Raw genomic sequence first — 23511 nt, forward strand, 5'->3', positions numbered from 1 at the left:
TATTCTGTGGTTCTCTTTCTTTTATTGATTTGATTATTTTGTTTAACTGGAAGTGATGTTAATGTGGAGACAAATCTGGCTTGTATTTATATGCTAAGCCAGGTTAGTGGTTTATTGATTATTGGTTAATATATATCCCTGACATGGATAATTGTAAAGGTAACTTCCAATTGTATTGACTCCTATTAAGAATTACTAACGTTGATAAATTTGGTTAATCTGGTCACCGCGACAACGATAATTTTTTACTGTTAGAGAGATAATAAAAAATTAGTTTAAATAGTTAAAATTTTTTATTTAATATTTATTAATTCTAGTAATAATTAATAAAATTTAAATAAAGTAAATTTTAGTTATTTTTAGTTATTTACTTAATTTTTTTGTTAGTAAACATTTTCAAAATTTATTTTTTAATGTGCCTTTCTCGTATAGTCATATTTGATGGTGTAATTTTTTTTTTAGTTTATCTTTATCAGCGTGTTTTCTTAGTGGGCGCATATGTTTAGAAAAAGTCGAAAAACCCATATTGTCTTAACTTTTAACCCTGTTATGGTTAATGTTTTCCTTTGAATAAATAATCATTTACTCATTTTTATTACTCGAAAGATTTAGATTTTGACAAAATAAATTTTAAAAATAATAAAAAGAAGATTTCTAAAAGATTATTTCACTTGATAAAATGTTCTAAATATTTGGTCAATAATTAATTTACTAAGTTAACTATTAATTATTTATAAAATTACTAATATATCTTTATATATTTTTTATGAAATTTCAAAGAATCTTGTTACTTACACAAATATTTTTATCAATGAGTCTAATCAAACTGATCCAAATTCAATAAAAATGGTGACGTGAAAATAGTGCTAAAGTTTTTTAACTGTGACACAGAAATTTTTTAATTTTGACACAATTTTTTATTGTTTTGATACGAAAATTTTCAAAATTCTAAACTTGATGTTGCAGTTTCTTTTTTTCTCTTATTCTTTTGCTTTCTTGGTGCAGAATTTCTCTATTTGTATTTATAAAATTACGCATTTTTTCTTCAAAAATTTGTGTTTATTGTCAAAAAAGATAAACTAAAAAATAGTATAATTCTTTCTTTTCATTCCCTTTTTTCTTTGTTTAATTTTTTTTATTCTTCTTAAACGATAAAATAATAATAATTATGTGAGTGCGAAACAATAAGATTATCAAAACAAAAAGAAGGAGGAGTTGTTTGGAAAAAATATAAACTAAAAAAATAAAACTGAAATTTTTTAATTATGACGCGTATAAAAGAATGTAAAATTTTTTTGCCTCTTCTCATTCTTCTTTTTTCATTCTTTGTGCATAATTTCTGTGTTTTTAATTATAAAGTTATGAGTTTTTTTTTCAAAAATTTTTGTATTTATTGTCAAAAATAATAAATAAAAGAAATAAAATAAAAAATTACATAATTCTCTTTCTTTTATTAATTTTTTTGTTTTTATTTTTATTAGAAGGTGAAAAAAATAAGAATTATGAAAATATAAAACAGGAAAAAGAGTAAACATCTAACTCGATTTTTATCCATTTTCTTGAAGGACAATGCGAAAACAAAAGACATTTCGGTCCCTAACCAAATTATTTTGAACAATACAATCCTTTATTTTATTAATAAAACCGTTAAATAATAATAAAAATTAGTATTGTGAGAATTTTATTTGTAATAATTTTTTTCTACAATAGGATCAACTACCATCATCACCATTACCATTTTTTTCATCATCATCTTATAATTTCTACTTTTATTATTTCAATTATACAATCATATTTTGTCTTCATCATTACCTCCTCTACCACCATCAACATCGACAGCAACACCATCAAAATCACTATTCTCTTCTCTCATTTTTTATGCTACGTCATTTTTTCTTTTTGAATGGTTTTCGTATTGTAATTACTTTTTCTTCTTGTGACATCACTTCTAGCAATAGTTCTTCTCCATTTAACCACCACTAGTAAAGTAATTTTTCAAAAATAAATTTATTAATAGTTTAAACCCCACAAATTACTAATAAAACTCCTACAAAATTGATTTTTGTTACTATTTAACGGATTTTTTAATAGGAGATTATATTATCCTAAAATAATTTTATTAGGAACCGCAGTGTCTTATTGGACAGGGATTGGTTTGTCTTTTGAGAAAATAGACATGGACCGGATTGGATGTTTATTTCAAGAAAAACTATAAAAACAAGGAGGAGGAGGAGGAGAAGTTGTTTGAAAAAAAATATAAAACAAAAAAATAGCACCGAAATTTTTTAATCGTGACATAGAAATTTTTTAATTTTGACACTGAAATTTCTAAAACGTGACATAAAATAAGAGTGCTGCAATTTTCTCTTATTCCTTTTTAGAAAAAGAGATGATGATGATGATGACGACGACGACAACGACGAAGGAGGAGGAAGAGGAGGAGGAGAAGAAGGTGGAGGAAGAGGAGGTGATGATGATGATGATGATGAAAAGGAAGAAGAGAAGGAAGAAGAATAATATGAAGAAAAAATGCACATACATAAATTTGACTTGGTTGTATTTGGTTAAAAAAAAAAGGAGTAAACTATTGAAATGGTACCCGAAAATTCACATCCCTGACAAAACGAATTCCAAAAGATGTCAACCACAAATAAATTCCCGAAATATTTAAAAAAACATGATAAAAGGAATTAGATATTAAATATATATTTTAAAAACGATTTTAGCGATTAAATTTGAATGCAAATTTTTGCAATCATTATTAGAAAAATAAGATCTTTTCATCTTTAAAATTTGATAATCTTTTCTAAGTGAATTTTTGTTATTGTGAATGACCACAACTTGTTGAAAAATAAAAATAAAAACCTAGAGAAGATAAAAGTTTGGTCTGAATTGTTTTTGTGCATCTCCAAAATCTTTTCAAATGTTTGCCACCAAAATTTAGATCAAATGAATAAGTTATATGCTAAATATGAAAGTTCTATGGTTACTTATAAAAAATATAATATTTATTGATTCTTTTTGTCGTATTTTCAAATTATTTAGAGACTGTTTTGTTGATAACATCTTTCATGGATACCGAATTGGTAGTTAATCCAAAAAAAAAACTTGGTTATCTAGTATTTTTAAATAAGTAATGCTTCATTTTTTGTCAATACTTGACCAGCAATAATTTACACTTATATTTACAGAAATTTTTTTGCATATAAAAAACATATAATTTGCAGATATATTTACTAAAGTTTTATACATATAAATCAATGTAATTTATACTCATATTTTTTTGAATTTGCACACATAAATTTATAAAATTTATTAGTTAAAGAACTCCAACGAGCACCCACCATTCCCACCCTTCAGCAGTAGAACCAGCCCCTATGTTTTTATGCATCTTTTTAATTGGTGTCTTGCAAAAAATACAACTCTTCTCTACAAATAATATATGATGATAAGGATTTAGTCATTATACAATTGAGTTTTTTTTACTATAGAAGAGACTATGAACTTGGAAAAAGAAATTGTTAAATATATTAGTGAATTTGGTTCAATTTAGTGACAATTTAATGATGATGACAATGACAACGATAATGACAGTAACAGAGTCGGTTGATGGCAATAGAATGAATGGAGGCAAGAAATGGGAATGGAGTTGGAGAGGATGGTAAGTTAGGAGAGAGAATATGGGGGTACATTAATAATTTTATAAATAATTGACAGTTGACTTAGTAAATTAATCGTTAACCAAATGTTTGAATTATTTTATCTAGCAAAATATATTTTTTAGAGATCATTTTGTCTTTAACCGTTTTTAGAGTTTCATTTTCATGAACTGGAGGCTAATGAGACCAATCTCTATGGAGAAAATTAAGAGATTCATTTTTAGCATTTGTCTTCAAAATGCTCCAGGTGAGGATGGCTTCACAATACAGTTTTTTCAGTTTTATTGAGACATTGTGGGTAGTGATATTTTTAAGGCAGTTCGTAGCTTTTTTGGTGGAGGTAAAATGCTCAAGACATTTAGCTATATACAGATTTGCTTGATCCCTAAGATCCCGGATGCTAGAGACATGTCACAGGTCGGACCTATTAGCTTATCCTCAATCATTTATCAGATTATTTCTAAAATTCTGGTACATAGACTTCAGGAGTTTATGAATAATTTAATAAGTCCAAACCAGAATGCGTTTTTAAAAGTTAGATTATTTCTGACAATATTTTAATAGCTCATGAATGTATACACTACCTCAAAACTAACAGGTGGAGATTGGAATATGAAATGACTATTAAATTGGATATGAGTAAAGTATATGATAGAGTTGAGTGGTGTTTTTTATGGTTCATCATGGAGAGAATGGGTTTTGGAACCAGATGGATTTCTTGGATCAGAGAATTAGTCACTACTATTTCTTATTATGTTCTTGTGAAAAGTCAACCTTATGGCTTTTTTAATCCAATAAGGGTTAGCTAACAAGGAGATCCTTTGTCACCTTATCTATTTCTATTTTGTGCGGAAGGATTATCCTATCTGTTATACAAGGCAGAGCAAAACAGGTCTATTTAGGGGATTTAGATTCACAGAAGGTCTCCAACAGTCAATCATCTTCTCTTTACTAATGACTCTATCTTATTTGGGAAGGTTAATGAGGAATCATGAAACAATATCCTATCTCTACTCAATCACATTATGAGATGTTTAGCGGACAGAAAATTAACCTCCAGAAATCAGCAGTTTTTTTTAGTCTAAACACCCTACTCGCCAGAAGACAACAGCTAGTAGAGTTACTTAACATAGAGTATGTGGCAGAAGATAAATATCTAGGTGTTCCATCTATTATTCAGATATCTAAAAGGACTATATTCGGTGCAATAAAGGATAAAGTTCAAAAAAGAGTTTAATCTGTGAAGAGGCAGACATATTTTAATCAGAACTGTTAGAGAAGTTATTCCAATATATATGCTTTCATGTTTCAAGCTTCCAGATTCTTTAGTGGAAGAAATACACAGGATTTTAAGACAGTTTTGGCAGGTCAAAAGGGAATGAAGAGAAAGATGGCTTGGGTTAGTTGGGATTATATGACCAGACCCAAAAAAGAAGGCGCATTGGGATTCAAGGATCTCAGAGCCCAGAACCTAGCCTTGTTGGGTAAACAGTTTTGGTGAATTACTACTGAGCCTAATTCGCTACTTGCGCGTATGCTCAAAGAAAAATACTATAGATACATTAACCCTATTTTAGTAGATAAAGGAAACCAACCTTCCTAGGGTTGACAAAGTCTACTAGAGGGAAGAAAAGTGGTAGAAAAGAGTTTGAAATGGAGTATAAAATCTGGCATGGGAAGACCCATGGTTACCCCTACTCTACCCTTTTAGACTCATAACAACAATAATCCAATAACAAACATCAATTGGGTACATGATTTATTTACCATGGATAAAAGATGGAATAATAAAGAGCTAATTGAAGCAGTTTTTCCCCTAAGTTCAGTTCGCGAATTTTCTCCCTGCTATTGAATGACAATGGTGAGGACAAGCTTGAATGGGTTTGGAACAAGAGGAAGCAGTACGATGTGACCTCAGGTACTGGGTGACTTATAATTTTTTTCATGCGCCAGTTGAGCGCCTTCCAATGGTGATGACAAATTCAATGCTTTGGAAATTAATTTGGAGGTTAAAATTATCATCCAAAGTAAAAAATTTTCTGTGGAGAGTAGCTCATGAAAAATTACCTTTACTTAATTTGATCAACCAGAGATTCTCAGATACTTCAGCAATGTGCCCAAGATGCAGAAATAGCAATAGAATAATCCTTCACGCCTTAATGCAATGCGATTCTGCTCCTGAGATTTGGTCTTCCTCTCTTTTTGTGAATGCTATGGTGCAAAATAGAACCATAGAATTTGCAGTTTGGTGACACACAGCAAGTAGAGATATTGAAAGAGGGCGTTATGATAGGTAAAAAATTTGGAGATCTTTGAAAGTGAGAAGCTAGTAGCAACAATAATTGTGAAAATAACAAGAAAGCTCTAACAAAGAATAACTCATTATAAAGCATCGTTCTTTGTAAATCCCCAATCTCTTCTGTTAGCTTTTCTTTTTGTAGTATTTGGTGTTTAGCAAAATAAAAGATTTCCTTTTTCTTTTGTCTTTATTCCTACAATGGAGAGTGTTTTCGTTTTTACAAAACAATACATTTACATTTCTTTGAATTTTAGAGTTCATTTTGTTACTCTCAATTTTCTCTTGGATATTCTTTAACCTCGTCTTCCTCGGAAGATTCTCCGAACTCCAATTATTTATTTTGCAAGAAAACTTGAAACAACATGCACCATGCACCACATAGCCGAGGATTTAATTTTTTTTTCCCGATGATATGAGCAAAAAATCGTTTGAAATAACAGTGAAAATGATACTGGGATCTTGCAAAATGCGTGCATGGCTGCTGACAAGTAATCATAGAAGGAAAACAATAATCTTCGGCAAAGAAAAACTATAACTTCAAATTAAGTGATAAAGGAAAATGAAAGGAGGTTCATTAGTTAAGAGTACTATGCGACTATATATTATACAATAGAAGATTTACTAAATTTAATCTTAGTAGCAGAGCTAGGAAATAACATACAGGTTAAAATCCACAATCAACATCTAACACATCAGAGGAGGAGGAGGACAAAAGGGGGAGCAGCCCCACCACCGCAGAGGAGGAGGGGGCGGGATTACTAACCACTGCATAGCTAAGATTTTCAGCTGCATGTGATGGACTGTGCCTAGAATAGTGTATATATATTTATATGAAACAGACCAGCAGGTGATGATCCTGCGACATGGGTCTCATTCACAGGCTGGTTTAGTATCAAAGCTGCTCAAGCATATCGCAAAGGCTTGGAAGGCAGAGAGTGGATATCGATAATCCATGGTAAATATGTCTTTCCCAATCTTTCCAAACTGCAAAATTACCTTTTCTTGCTCTGCGGTGGACAAATTATGAGATGGATCAACAGCGGCAACAAGTTGGAAGTTCTTAACAGACGCCACCGTAACACGACCCTTAAAGTTTAGGCACCAGCATTGCAGCTGCTCATGCCATCTGGGGGCCTTGTTTTTAAGTACTAGGGGCTCAACCAAGCCTTGGCTTTGCACTGGCATCTCCAAGAGGCTTGTGGAGCTTACGTCTATTATTGGAGCTTTTCCTTTCAGTGATGGCGACAAAGGGAATTGCTCATCAATTATCTGAGGAAGAGATGTCGGGGTTGGGGCGGTGCCTCCTTCTTGGATAGCTGACACAGGTATGGAGTTCATGGTACAGTTCATCCTCCGTGGCCCTCTCGTGCGTAGGACATTAAGCTCATAGGCAATGGTGCCAACGGTGTAGTTACCTGCTGAAACCCTCGGAGACGCCTGCTTAGTGTGGAATCTCTTACTAGAACGACCATTTGGCTGAGTTCCAGCTTGATGGGGAGATTGGTTGTCGCAGATAGTGAACTTGGTTCCCAAAAAATTAGACCTGCCAAAGATTGTGATCGAGTTGGAGATATGATATGGAACAAGGTGAAAAATTTGAAAAGAATTTTCAATTGACCAAGACTTGCCTTAGTTTACCAACATATGTGTTGCTGGACCGAGAAAAATCATTTGCAACCAAAGATATGACAAAGTCTATGCCTGTTGCCCTTCTTATCTTTTTAGCAGCTAATAACAACTTATCAGTCCCATTCTCCGCTGTATAAGTAAAATCAAAGCAAAAACAAGCTTCTTAGGTATACATTCAAGAGCACATTTCATCCAAATTCAATAAGCTGGCTCGATGGATCTTGAAAGGAGGGAAAGAAAACACACGAACTGATTCGGATGATGACTTGTGTACGTAAATAATTTCTCTTATTTAATAGGTTGTAAATGACATTTACTTATGATGAATCCCATTCATTTAAGGCAAGAAACCGGCACTTCGCATTCAAAATCATTAACTCCAAGTTTCGAAGAGTAACGGCAAATTCGACAACCCTTTTCTTTTAAAAATGAAATGGATTGCATAAGCAATGAAAACTTACATGGCACAAGACCGAAGTACAATAAATATGTTGAAGTTTCTCTGTTTCTCCTGATAAAGCACTGAATTGGTGACTCACGAGGACCGGGCTGATTATACACAAATGAAATATTACATAAGTAACAGAATATCCAATGGGAAAAGTAGACAAACAGTTGGGCCATTAAACCGGAAAAAGAAAATATTACCTGTTTCAATGAAATAGGAAACGTGAGCCTTCCGCACTGCTCAGGAGTATTGACAATCTCTTTTGTAACAGCCCTCCATGATTTACATACTGAAGCACACGACACAACAACGGTGCGTGCAGGCCAAGATGTCTCACTCTCTTCAACCCTATGAATTATGTCCAGAAGTAACTCAGGTGGTAGATGTGCCCACTGCCCCTGTTGAACAGGTTCAAGTGGATTTAGAGTGACATCAGGAACAACATGTGACTTTACTCTACTGTGCCAATGCTTGCTTTCTGCGCTCCGCCTCGATAAGCTACCAATCCCATCTCTCATCTCCTTGAGTTCGCGTACTATGCTTTTGAACGACATTGCAGCTCAGCATACAAGGTGTTCCTTCCACCACAACAATGTCACCACTGAAACAGAAATTGAGGTAAATCTCCACTGTTTCAATCTCCCATACCAATAGGAAAACACATGATCGTTAAATGTAACAAATATAAACAAGCAGTACTACTATCTCTTAACAGAGATGTCACACATCCAGAAGCAACCCTAGATTGAATGAAATCGAAACTATAAGCAGCCCATTTTCACAAATAGCCAATCTCAGGGTAAACTACATTGGATCACATTCACCATCCAACAAGGTTACTACTAAAAAAGAGTGCTTTTTATTTCCAGAGAAAAGTAGCTTAAAATCTAAACTTTTTACATCCTTAACAAACTTCTAACACATTTTTTTTCTATTTACCAACAGCATAACAAGGGAATAACCTAATACGTAAATAAATCGAGCTGCATCTATGCAGATACCCGAAGATCTAAGAATAACGCTAATCCCCATTTCAGGCAATTAACCAGAATGCAGAACGATTATTCATGAAACTACACCCCTCCCAAAGAAAAGTTTTTATTAGAGAGAGAGAGAGAGAGAGAGAGAGAGAGCAGATGAAGCAATACCTGGAACATAGAAGCAAGTTAGAAACAGATCAAAACGCAGCGAATCAGCTGAGAAAGGTAAGAAACTCAGGAGAGAGAAGAGAATCGAGGTCAAGATGAGCTTCTAGAATCCGGATCCATGAGGAAACGGAGGTGGGAAGAACCGAATCGGAGAAAAGAAGGCGCAAAAAGCGCGTTATGCTCAGATTCAGAGTGTTGGGAGATGGAGGCGGCGCGTGGACGGAAAAGCGATGAGGCGGAGGCGGAGGCAGCAGCGGAAAAGGGAGGGTGAGATGTGAGAAATGGAAGGTGGGTTTTTTATGTTTTGGATCACATTCTTGGAACCTTAATTTAGTAATGACCGTCGTTTCTACCTTCTTTCTTACAATTTACATTTACATTACATTACACAGAGAGAGAAAGAGAGAGAGAGAGTACCAAACCCAACCCCTCCCCTTCTCTCTCTCGTCTTCTCTAACCTTATTTTAATCGACAAGGAATCTAGTGTCTCTCTCTTCTCTCTGCTCTACCATCTCCCTATTTCTTACACGTGGCTCATGTGTCCGCCCTTGATTTCATTGCAAGAAAACAGTTATGTTGTATGTGATGTTCATCCATGAACCCTCCTTGCCTACACTTCAATTATTACTGTTATTACTTTTATGTGATGATACTTACATGTATGTTATATTGTTACTGTTCGGTTCTGCTTAATACTTCTTTTATTTCAAAATAAACATCAATTTGGACAAAGCATAATAAGAGGAGTGCTAGGGACAGTAAATTTTGTGTTTTATAATTATCAATTAATTATCAATAATATTTTTAATAGTGTAAAATTATATCTAATAATAAAAAATTACTCACTTTTCTTTTGATGGCTAAGTAGTAGCCAAATTATTAAAAAAATACTGGACCCTAAACCTTTTCTAAAGCATATTACTCTCCTCTAACTAGTCATAAGTCAACAAAGTAGTCTATAGAAAAGGGGAAAAGTCTAAAGAAAAACTCTTAACTGATTATTTGTTCAAAAAAGTTAATTTTGAATTTTATTTTCTATAATTTAATATGTTTGTATGTTATAAGTATTGTGGGTTTTCCATTTTGATACATTATTGATGTAAAAAAAATAAATTAAATGGATGTCTAAATATGTATTGTACTATTAATAATAATGTTTGAAAGGGTTTGGTTTGAAAATATTTTTTTGAAGAAGTGTTAGTAGTTTTTAAAAAGTACAAATTCATAATTTTGTGTTTTGATAAATAAAAAAAATTATATGTTTATACTTATAGTTTTTTAAAGATAGAGGTATTTTTAAAAATATTTAGATTTAATTTGGTAAAATTTTTATTTTTTAAAAATAGTTTAAAAGGTTAATTTTTAAAAAATATTTTTTTAAAAATTATAGCATCTATGTTTAGTAAATTAAATTAAAAAAGACTTTTAATTAACACAAGTAACAACAAGTATATTTGATAAAATAATTTTTAAAATTTTAAAATATTATAATAGGCATTAATGTAAAAATTAAATTTGAATATTAATTAATAAATAAAGTTATATTAGACTTTATAATTTTAATAAGCATAAATCACCTTTAAAAGTTTTATCTTAGATGCTTTCAAAAATACCCTTATATTTTAAATATTACCAGCACAGGCACATAATTTTTTTTTATTTACCAAATGCAACACAAAGAGTTTAAGTACTTTCTCAAAAGTTTTACCAAATCAAGTCATAAAATAGAACTTTTTCAAGATAGCTTATACTTATGATAATTAAAGTTAAAAAGTCTAATATAATTTTATATATTAATTAGTATTTAAATTTAATTCTTATATTAATATCTATTATAATATTTTTAATTTTAAAAAATATTTTATGAAATATTTATTGTTATTTGTATTTATTAAAATTTATTTTTAATTTATTTTTAATTTATTAAATATAAATACTATAATTTAAAAAAAATATCTTTCAAAAAATAATTTTTATAAATTAATTAAAAAAATTTACTAAACCGAGCCTTTGTTGTTGATTACTTTAAAAGGTCTTTGTAAATGATAGTATATGATTTAGTTATTTCTGTAAAATTTAGTAAATAAGATTCTTTTCTTAATAAAATTCGATTCTCACATAAAGATATGGATTTTATGGTTGACTTATATTATAAGAAAAACCGTCTCACACTACATAAAAGCGCATGCAATTTTTCCAATTATTAATTAGAATAAAAATAAATGTATTAACAACAAATTAATTATACATTATACATTGTAATTATTTTAGCATATATTAAAAGGAAAAGAACTCTACCAAACAAAAAAAAAAGGGAAAAGAATAAGTAGGGCTGCACATGGATCGGATAATATCCGCATATCCGCAGTAATTATCCACATCCGATCCGAATTTTGCGGATATTATCCGATCTGCAGAGCCATCGGATCGGATAGGATCGGATCCGCACTATGGTCGGATCGGATTGCGGATTTGGCAGTCCGCGGATCCGATCCGCAAATCCGCATATCCGCACATCACATATAAATAGTATAGTTTAAGAAAATAAACCCTAATGTGGTATGAATTTTAGTGTGTTATTTATGAATTTTATGATATTTTGTTTTTAATTTTTTATGTTGTACTTCAACTTAGAATAATTAAACTTAAATCTTGTGTTATTATTTTGTTTTTGTTATTCAAAAGAAATATTATTGATAATATTTTAGGAGTAAATAGGCTTAAACAGATAAAAAAATAAATTTTTTTGATTTTTTTTGTAAAAATAGTCAAATAGAATCTTAAAATAATTTTTTTTAATTATGCAGATATACTCGATATCCGATCCGATCCGACCTAAAAAAATGCGGATATCGTATCCGATCCGATCCGATGAGTACAATACAGATCGGATAGAATTTTAGGCTATATCCGATCCGATCCAATCCGTGTACAGCTCTAAGAATAAGTGATGAATCATAAAAATAGAGAGATGTACGGAGACTTCCAGCTGGATATTAGTGGATAGCATTCACGAGTGTTGATATGTAAAGTAAAGTACTCTTATACGTTATAATGATTGTTTCTTATAATGAAAATTAAAATAAATTATAAAAAAATGAAAGAGTGATTTGGTGGGTCGATGCCACAAGGCTGGTGACTCAACAAGTGGATGATACTATTCACAACCGTGTATAGAAAGGCAGCCTTAAAGGGAATAATTAACATTATGCTCGATACAAATCTCGTGTTATATATAGTAATAGAAATGGATAAATGCAAGTGTTAAAAATACAATAAATAAAAGTATGTTTATATCACCAATTCATAAATAAATAAAAAAGACACCAAAAAATATCACCAATTCACCATGATATATTATTATTATTATTATTATTATTATTATTATTATTATTATTATCTCTTAATTTTAGATGAATTTTGTTGCAAAAAGATTTCGACCAGACCTTGACGTTTGATGTGTTAAGGATCGAAACAAGAAGCAACAAAGGAGGAATGAAAGTATGTACATTTTCGACATAAGCGTGTTATACTGAGCGTGAAAATCGAAAGAGGAGATAGTTAAAAGAGAAGGGAATGAATTCTCTTCAATGAAAAAAAAAAATGGGATGCTATCTAATTTTTTATTATTTTTTTTTCTTATATAATTTTAGTTTCACTTAAAAAATTAAAAGTAAAAGATCACATTTTATTCTCTTAAGTATTTTTTTTTATTGGAGATGATCTATTTCCAAAAGAAAAAGGTCTAACTTCGTACGGTAAGACTTCCAATTTTAAAAAATTAAATAATAAGTTATTTATAATTTATTATATTTATAAAAATATTATAATTTTAAAAAAATTTATATTATTGGAATAATTTTTTATTTAATTTTTAAAATTTTAATAATTAAAAAATAATAAAAATTTTATATATTTTAATTTAAATATTTAAATTTAAATCTTATTTTATAAATAAAAAAATTAATTTAATTATTTTTAATTTTTAAATTAAAATATTTATTTAAAAAATAATTTTATAAATAAAAATAAGTAATATTTTTGAGAGTAATTATATAAAATCATATTTTATTTTTAATTATTATTTTATACCTTAATTTTATTATTTGTTTCCAAAAGAAACCTTAATTCCCAAAATTAAAATCCAATTACCCAATTTCTAAAATCCAAACACACTAACTCTAACCCACTCAACTCACTCACGTCCCCACCCCTTTACCCCTCACACCCTCACACACAGCCACCCTCAACACCACTGTGAGAACAAAAGAAGGATAAGAGTAATTTTAGGAAGTAAAATAAATGAGTTTTAATAAGAGAGAACTCAAAATGTTTAGTAAGAAGTTTTTTGTCGGAGAATTTATTCTTATTCGTTGAAGTTATAGCATAGAAATATTATATATACGTCTCTAGAATTGTAATTGAAGTTAATAACAATAACAATATCCTTATTCACATCATCTTATAGAGTTAGTTAGAATAAATCTTTCATATTGTTTTTTCCTCTTTACAAAAATATATAGCGAGTGCATTATCGTGAGTAGTATTCAATTTCATATTACTTTGTATCTATTAGAAGTCAAAATTCCGCTGTAGACTCAACAATTGGTATCGAGAGGCAACATTATATTATTCATTATTTGCGTGGTAAAATTCAATTTTGAATATAATGGCTTCTACTAGTGGTAATGTCAAAGTAGGAAAATATGAAATCGAGAAGTTTAATGGGAAAAATTATTTTTCTTATTGGAGGATGCAGATGAAAAATATGCTTATATCACAAAAATTACACAAGGCACTAGTAGGAAAAAAAGAAAAGTCGGAGAAAATGAAAGATGAGGATTGGGAAGAATTAGATCTTGAGACGCAGGCTGCAATAATCTTATGCCTTGAGAGGGATGTTGCTTTTTTAGTAAATGAAGAAGCAACTGCAGCAGGCGTTTGGGTAAAGTCAAAGAGTAACTTCATGACGAAGACTCTAACTAACAGGATCTACTTAAAATCCAAATTGTATACATGCAAGATGGAAGAAGGTACCTCAATCCGAGACTATATCAATAAGTTTGATAGGATTATATCAAACTTAAAGGATATAGATGTGAAGGTTGATGATGAGGATCAGATACTCATTGTTACTTTCATTACCGAAGTCCTATGAAAATCTGGTGCAGACATTGATGCTGTTGGGTGACAATCTGACCATGGATGAGACGAGAGCATCACTTTTAGCGAATGATCTACGTAAGGTTGCTACAAGTGTAATGTCATCTTCAAATGGAAGAGAGTATAATGATCAAGCATAAGGATTGTTCGCGGCAAATTATCCAAATAAAAAGATAACTTTCAAGAAACAGAACAATGACAATCTAAAAGAAAAGCAAGAAGCAAGCTACGTCTCAAATGATGAGGAGGACTATTACTTTGTGACAAAACAATCTTATGAAATCTTCGATAAGTGAATTCTTGATTCAGGAGCATCTCACCATATGTGCCTAAATAGGAAGTGCTTTACTACCTGTCAAAGTATAAATAGTGGCACAGTTTTAATAGGCAATGATCATGCTTGTAAAACTGTGGGATTGGGTACTATAAGAATCAAGATGCATGATGGAATAGTAAGAACTTTAATGGATGTGAGACATATTCCAGACTTGCGGAAAAATCTTATCTCCATAGGTTTGTTGGAGAAAAATGGTTGCAAAATAGTTGCGGAAAATGGGGTACTAAAAGTTGTTCGTGGTTCTTTGGTAGTGATGAAGGGAGTTTTTTACGGTAATCATTATTCTCTTTTGGGGACAACAATCACAAGTGAGTTAGCAGTTGAAATCGGTGGAAGTAGAGATCAAACAAATTGCACAAGAATATGGCACATGCGGCTTGGACATATGTCAAAGAAAGGTCTATCATTGCTTTGTGGACAAGGTTTGTTGAAGAATATGATGAAACCACAAATGGAATTTTGTGAGCATTGCGTGTATGAAAAGGCACACAGAGTGAAGTTTTCTACAAGCAAGCACAAAAGCAGAGGATTGTTAGACTACGTGCATACTGATGTTTGGGGCCCATCTAAAGTTACTTCCTAGGGTGGTTCCAGGTATTTTGTTACTTTTGTTGATGATTATTCTAAGTATGTTTGGGTTTACTTCCTCAAGTATAAGAATGAGGTATTCGACACTTTTAAACGACGGAGAGCAATCGTTGAAAACCGAACAGGTAGGAAGTTGAAAACTCTACGATCAGATAATGGCACAGGGTACACGGATGGGGTTTTCAAGGAGTTCTGTGATCGAGAAGGCATTGTGAGACACTGGACAGTTAAAGAAACACCACAACAGAATGGACTCACTGAACGACTGAATCGTACGCTACTTGAGAAGGCACAGTGTATGCGCTCTAATTTTGGGTTAGGCAGAGAGTGGCGGGCGGAGTCGATTGCTACAGCTTGCTACATAGTGAACCGATCCCCACATTCTTCTCTAGATGGAGACACACTTTATAAGGTGTGGTTAGGAGAACATGCAGATTATGAGAAACTCAGAGTTTTTAGATGCACAGCCTATTATCATGTCAAAAATAATAAGCTTGATGATAGAGCTAAAAAGGCAATCTTTTGGGGTATCCGAGAGGGGTTCAAGGGTATCGTCTTTAGAGCATAAATGATTCTAAGTTTGTAATTAGCGGGGATGTTACCTTTGATGAACGGTCTATAGTAGCTTTGTCTAAAGATACGATGCCAAATGATGGTGATGTTGGAAAAACTTCAAATACTCAAGTGGTGGAGATAGAGTCTAAATACCAACAAATAGATTCTAATAATGTTCAGGTGGAGCATCCTAATGCTACTCGAGATGATGTAGAGGATGAACTTGATCATGAGGAGATTCGGCGAGAAAATGCACATGCATTACAACAGCAGCAGTAGGATTCTTTGGCATCCACTAGGCCAAAGAGAAATTATAAATTCGTTCAGAAGTTCGGGTCAGACAAGCCCATAAGACATTATGAGCAGATAAACTTGGTAGATTATGCACTCTCGATGGAGGATGATGAGCCAGTCACCTTCAAACTTGCTATCAAAGACAAAGATAGAGAAAGTTGGTTGGTCGCCATGGAAGAAGAGATGCAATCTCTCCATAAGAACAAGACATGGGAGGTGGTCCCGTTGCCCATGGAAAAACTGCAATTGGTTGTAAATGGGTGTATAAAAGAAAAGAAGATCCTACTAAGTCAGATGGTACAAGATTCAAAGCTAGGTTAGTAGCAAACGGATTTGCACAAAAAGAAGGTGTTGATTACAACGAGATATTTTCTCCTGTGGTGAAGCACACTTCCATAAGGGTGCTTTTGAGTCTTGTAGCTCAGGGTAATCTTGAGTTGGAACAGCTAGATGTAAAGACAACTTTTTTGCATGGTGACTTAGAGGAAGAAATTTACATGTATCAACCTGAGGGTTTCAAGGTTGAGGGTAAAGAAAATCAGGTATGTCGCTTAAAGAAATCGCTATATGGATGAAAACAATCTCCTCGACAGTGGTATAAGCAATTTGACTCCTTTATGTTAAAACAAGGTTTTTCCAGAAGTAATTATGATTGTTGTGTATACATTCATAACCTTTCTGGAAGTGATTATATCTATCTTCTATTGTATGTGGATGACATGCTTATTGCTTCTAAGAGCAAGGTGGAGATAGATAGGTTAAAGGTTCAACTTGGTAAAGAATTTGAAACAAAAGATTTGGGTGTTGCACGAAAAATAGTAGACATAAAAATTAAAAGAGAGAGATCAAGCCAAAAATTGTTCTTGAGCCAGAGAGGGTACATTGAACACGTTATTGAAAAGTTCAAAATGAAAAATGCTAAGCCAGTAGTAACACCGTTGGCTCCAAATTTCAAGCTCTCTGGTAAACAATCTCCCATAGTAGCAGAAGATAAGGCTTACATGAAAAATGTACCTTATGCTAGTGCAGTCGGTAGCCTAATGTATGCTATGGTGTATACACGCCCAGATATTTCACAGGCAGTCAGTATTGTTAGCAGGTTCATGGCAAATCCGGGTAAGGCACACTGAGAAGCAATCAAGTGGATATTAAAGTACTTGGAGGGTACCATTGACATAGATTTATGCTTTAGTGAAAAATCATGTCAAATCAGCGGCTTTGTTGATTCTGATTATGCTGGTGATCTAGAAAGAAGATATTCTACGACCGGTTATGTATATAAAATACAAGGTGCTCCAGTTAGTTGGCGATCAATGTTACAAGCTACAGTGAAACTATCTACTACAGATGCTGAGTACATGGCAGTAGCAGAAGGAGTGAAAGAAGCATTGTGGCTAAGGGGTCTTCTAGATGATTTGGGGTTTCAGTAAGATTGCGTGAATCTGAGTTGTGATAGTTAAAGTACAATTTATTTGGCTAAAAATCAGGTTCATCATGCTCGTACCAAGCATATTGATGTAAGATATCACTTCGTGCATGCTGTTATAGAGAAAGGCAACATTTCTCTTGTAAAAGTACATACAGATGAAAATCTCGCAAACATGCTGACTAAAGGAGTATCAGGAAGCAAGTTCCAACACTGTTTAGAATTGCTCAATGTTGTTCCATATTAGGCATGGGGATACAAATACCATACTTTGATCATCCAAAATTTGAGTAGATTTCAAATTGAAGTGGAGAATTGTGAGAATAAAGGAAGGATAATAGTAATTTTAGGAAGTAAAATAAATGAGTTTTAATAAGAGAGAACTTAAAATATTTAGTAAAGAGTTTTTTGTCGGAGAATTTTTTTCTTATTTGTTGAAATTATTGCATAGAAATACTATATATATGTCTCTAGAATTGTAATTGAGGTTAATAATAATAACAATATCCTTATTCACATCATCTTATAGAGTTAGTTAGAAGAAATCTTTCATATTATTTTTTCCTCTTTACAAAATATATAGCGAGTGCATTATTGTGAGTAGTGTTCACTTTCATATTATTTTGTATCTATTAGAAGTCAAAATTCCGCTGTAGACAACACAGAGAGAGAGAGAGAGATACACGCACACACACAAAGAGAGAGAGAGAGAGAAAGAGACACACACACAGAGAGAGACGTCACGTCTAGCCACTATTCAACTCGCCGCCGAACCGTCGCAGGGAAGGGAGAGAGATGCGTCCGAGAACGAGCGCGAGAGAGAAGGAGACGCGGAAGGAGGTGCCGTCGTGGTCGATTTGCCTGCCGCCACATCTTCGACGGCGTGGTCGCGTGGAAAGAGAGGAGGAATCGTGGAGCCACGCGTCGCCGCTGTCCATGCGTCGTCGCTGAACGTCACTGAGAGAGGAAGGGACACGAGTTGGAGGAGCTATCGTCGACAGTCCATGCCATCGTGTCTCACCAAACCGTTGCTATCGTGATTCGCCGTCGCCATTGCTGCCAAACAGAAGAGAGGAAGTTGCTCCTGCCGCCGTTAAGCTGAACACCACCATCAGAATCGTTCCTGGTTGGCGCTGTGGTTGGTGGTCTCCATTGCTGCCGTTGCTATCGCCGGAGCTGCCAGGAGCCATCATCGTCGCTGTTTGGGTCTAGCCGAAAGAGAAGAGGTGACGATGGAGGATGTTGGTGCTGCTGCAGGCGACACCAAGTTGCTGCGTTGCCGCCGAAGCTCTCTACCGCCGTTCTGCTCGTCGGAAGTCATCACCGGAACTGCAACTGCTCCATTCCTTGGTTCTTCTCTAAGTACAAGTTGAGTTATGGTTATTGCATGTTGCGATTAAAGTGCGGATGTTGCTGCGGAAGTAGTATGGAGCTGTGGTTGCGACTGCCGCTGTCGCGAGCTAGGAGAAAAAGGGTTTTTGACGCGTTTTATGACTTATGGGTTTTGACTATTCGAGGTAGGGGCTTTTTCTTAAAACCGTTTTATTATCAAGAATTATTACAAGTCGATATTAATGTAAAAAATATATTTTTTATGATTACATGAGTCTTATGGATTGAACTGAGTTGCTCTGGATGAATGTAATTATTTGCCTGATTGATTTATTGACTATTTGAGAAGGCTGGGTATTTTGGTTTGTTGGTTGACTTTGTTGAATTTGTTTTCTTGATTTATTGGAAGTGAATTGATATTTGAAAATGATTTGAGATTTAGAAATGATTTAATATCGGAATTAGTTTGATTTTGGAAATGATTTGATATTCGGAAATGATTTGATACTGGAAATAATTGAGAAGGGTTTGAGAGATGTTTAGATTAGACCCGAGAAGGGTGGCAAAATTCGAGTTTTAAAGGAGATGCTGCCGAAATTTTCATGAGAATTTAGAAATTCTATTTTGGTTAATTTGATTGAATAATTATTTTATTTGATTTTGATTTAACTAAAAAAAAAGAATATAATTTAGGGTGTTTTAGCGAACTTTAAAGTGATTATTAAAGAATAAATTGTTACGTTGTTTCAGTTAAAATTTTAAATTGCAAACAAGATGATTTTTTAGTTTTTGAAGAAAAGTTTTGAGCTTGAAAAGAACTTTGAAGTTGGTTAATTTGATTGAAGCATTCAGTTTTGAGAAGTTTTAGAGGAGTTAAAGTATATGAATTTGATTTTGATTACGATTATGAAGTGAGTTGATTATAATTAGGGTAAATCACACATATAAACCAAATGAAGCTCAAAATTATACAATTCTACCAAAAGAAAAAACGTTACAAGAATCTACCACAAGGACAATTTTATGTAATTCGAATTAGTCTCATTCGAATCACCCATTCCAACACTAATTCGAATCAGACCAATTCGAATTACTAGAGATACCTACAAATCGAATTGGTCAGATTTATGTAATTTGAAACAACCTGAGTCGATTTATGCATGCACGTGAAGTCCCTACTAATTCGAAACAAGCTGTTTCGATTTATCCACTGGTTTTGTTCTTATATAATTCGAATGGGGCTGATTCGAATTACTATGCATCAGCAATTACAAATTTTTACAGCATCCCTAACATTTTTAAGTCATTTTTTAAATTATTTTGCATGAAATAAATTTTTTTTTGTGGTATAATTTAAATAAATTTATTAAAAAATTTATTAAAAATTATATTTACTCAAATTACAAATATAATACTCTTTTACATAATTAATAATTTTAAAATTTTAAAAATTATTTTATTTCATACGAAGAAATTAAAAAAATATTAAATTTAAATGCAAATATTCATGTATGTACTCACATTTTAAATAAAATACTCTACATAATCAATAATAATTTAAAAATTTAAAAGAATTATTTTATTCCATACAAAACCATTTAAAAAGAAAAAATGAGCTAACAAACTATTTAATTATGAGACTTTTTCAAAATATTTATGAGCTATCAAGAATGGGCTGAAGAGTATTGTATAGAATTCGAATTGATAGCTTATAAATATTTTGAAAAAGTCTCGTAATTAAATATTTTGTTAATTTTTAATGCATAGAATAAAATATATTTTGTTTTATTTCTAAATTATTAATTTTTTTAATAAATTTATTTAAATTATATCACAAAAACATATTTTATTCCATGCAAAATAATTTTAAAAAATGGCTTAAAAAAAGTTAGGAGTACTATTAAAATTTGTAATGTCCTAGTGATTTAAGTAAATACATGCATGTATTCAAATTTTAAATAAAATACTCTACATAGTCCATAATAATTTAAAAATTAAAAAAAAATATATTTTTATCATTTACTTACCTAAATTACTGGGACATTACAAATTTTTACGCTACTCCTAACATCTTGTAAGTCATTTTTTTAATTGCTTTGCATGGAATAAAATATTTTTTAATTTTTTAATTATTATTGATTATATAGAGTATTTTATTTAAAATTTGAGTAGATACATGAATATTTGCATTTAAATTTAATTTTTTTAATTGCTTCGCATGAAATGAAATAATTTTTTTTAATTTTTAAATTATTAATTATGTAAAAGAGTATTATTATATTTAAAAATTGAGTAAATATATTTTTTAATAAATTTTTTTAATAAATTTATTTAAATTATACCACAAAAAGATTTTATTCCATACAAAATAATTTTAAAAGATGGCTTAAAAAATGTTAGGAGTACTGTAAAAATTTGTAATAATTCAATGCATAGTAATTCGAATCAGTCCCATTCGAATTATATAAGAACAAAACTAGGGGATAAATCGAAACAGTCTGTTTCGAATTAGTAGGGACTTCACATGCATGCATAAATCAACTCATACTGTTTCGAATTACATAAACCAATGTGTATCTCTAGTAATTTGAATTGGTCTGATTCGAATTAGTGTTAGAATGAGTAATTCGAATCAGGTTAATTCGAATTACATAAAATTGTCCTTCTGGTAGATTTTTGTAATGTTTTTCTTTTTGGTAGAATGGTGTAATTTTGAGCTCCATTTGGTTTATAGGTGTGATTTGCCCTTATAATTATTTATCACCTGCCTAGGTAGACGTAAAGGTTGTGGTTCGCCTTCACTTGCTTCGGGTTGAGATTTTAAGTACCTGCTTGGGTAGATGTAAGGGTTGTGGTTTGTCTCACTTGCATCCAGAATTATGGTGAAAGGTACCTGCCTGGATAGATGTAAGGGTTGCGGCGTTGTCCCATTTGCATCCAGGATGGTGTTAAAAGGCATCTGCTTGGGTATATGTAAGAGTTGTGGCATACTGCATTGTCCCACTTGCATCCAGGATTTTGGTGAAAGGCACCTGCCTGGGAAGATGTAAGGGTTGTGGTTTGTCTCACTTGCATCCGGGTTGTGGTGAAACACCGACATGGGTAGACGCAAGAACTGTGGTTTGTCCCACTTGCTACGGATGTGATGAGTATTACTATCTGGGTAGATGCAAGGATTGTGGTTAGTCCCGCTTGCTCTATGTTGTGGTGTTCCATATCCGGGTTAGCTACCAAATGTGTCGGGTTCTGGCACTTTAATCGACAAGTGAGCTCATGACCAGCAGGACAGGCATGCATCATATGCATTTATGTGACATTGTTTGGATGTGCATATTGTATTTAGTTTGCTTATGTGAATATTTTTATTTAACTGCTAATTTTCATACTTGTTGTAATTATTCTTGATTGTGTTTGAACTTCATTACTTGTGATTGTTACTGATTGATTTGGGTTATGATGGTTTGAGCATGATTTGATTATATGTTGGGTTGAAAGCCGTAGTTTGATTATATGTTTGGCCAGAGACCTTGGTTTGATTATATTTTGGGTCGAAGGCCGGGATTGGTCAAATTATTGGTAAGTCTAGTTAGAATAGGTCATTGGTATGTGGTGAAATCTTTTGGATATTATGTTTGATCGGGTCTTTTTATAATTTAAAATATAAACTTAGATTTGAAAATTGTTGATTTTAGAAAAGATTCATAAGATGAACGATAATTACTGCGGTTGAAATCCATTCTTTTTCCTTACGCATATCCTCTTGTGACAATTCTAGACTTTTTAGTGAGACTGTATGATTAGGTTCTCGCCCGCTACAGATTTCTCTTTTCAGGACGGATGAGTAGTTTAAGGAGTTTCTTCTGCGCATCTGATTGTGTTGTATATATCTTAGTTATAGTTTTTTCCTCGCCTTATTATATATTTTTGTAAGAGGGATAGGAGTCGTGATTTGTAATAATATGTATGTCGAGTATATTTGTAAGTTATTTGGATAAGAAATCTTGTATATATATATATATATATGAAGATTGTGATTGTATTTGTGTATATATGCATGTTTGTAAAAATAAAAAGAGCTTTCGGTTTTTTAAAGAAAATAGCGATACTGTTTCGATTTAAGGATTCCTATTTTATTATTAAATATATAGAACTCGTCGTACTATCCTTGCCATCAGAATGACGTAGTCAGATGTGTGACATTTTGATAATAAGAATGTTACACGTATCATGACAAAAAAAATTATTTTAACCTAGTGTTTTTGACAAGAATCTAAATAGAAATGGAAGAAGCAAGTTCATAAGAGTAGTGTTAGCACAAAAGCAGATATTTTGACTCTAAAACGGGTAAGGTGAGGTCGAAATATGTGAGTAATGGACACTTAGCATATTTTTGGGAGGTAAATGAAATAAGTGCAATTAATAAATAAAATCAGTGTGTCATAATAAAAAAGCGTTGAAATATTTGATTTGACCTAAATTGGTAACTATTATGAATGTGGGTAAAGAAAATTAACCTCCAAAAAAATAATTGCGCTAAGACGTGGGTGATTTGCTTAATCTCCAAGTTAAAATAGAACATGGATCATATATGCCTTGAAGATAAAGTTGAAGCATAATGTAAGAGAATCTGAGT

At 32.2% G+C, this 23511-nt stretch overlaps 1 protein-coding gene across 1 annotated transcript; it reads right to left on the reverse strand.

Moving 5' to 3' along the window:
- Positions 1 to 6472: 6472 nt before the first annotated feature.
- On the reverse strand, positions 6473 to 9780 carry LOC112749264 (tubby-like F-box protein 5). The gene is made up of 5 exons (XM_025797527.3): positions 9184 to 9780; positions 8236 to 8636; positions 8049 to 8136; positions 7587 to 7716; positions 6473 to 7501 (listed from the first exon to the last, which is right to left on the reverse strand). Exons 2-5 carry the CDS (start codon positions 8587 to 8589, stop codon positions 6829 to 6831), a joined length of 1245 nt encoding a protein of 414 aa, XP_025653312.1. The 5' UTR covers positions 8590 to 8636; positions 9184 to 9780; the 3' UTR covers positions 6473 to 6828.
- Between the last annotated feature and the right edge of the window lie 13731 nt (positions 9781 to 23511).

This window comes from Arachis hypogaea, chromosome 15 (assembly GCF_003086295.3).
Source record: "Arachis hypogaea cultivar Tifrunner chromosome 15, arahy.Tifrunner.gnm2.J5K5, whole genome shotgun sequence".
Taxonomy (NCBI): Eukaryota; Viridiplantae; Streptophyta; class Magnoliopsida; order Fabales; family Fabaceae; genus Arachis; species Arachis hypogaea.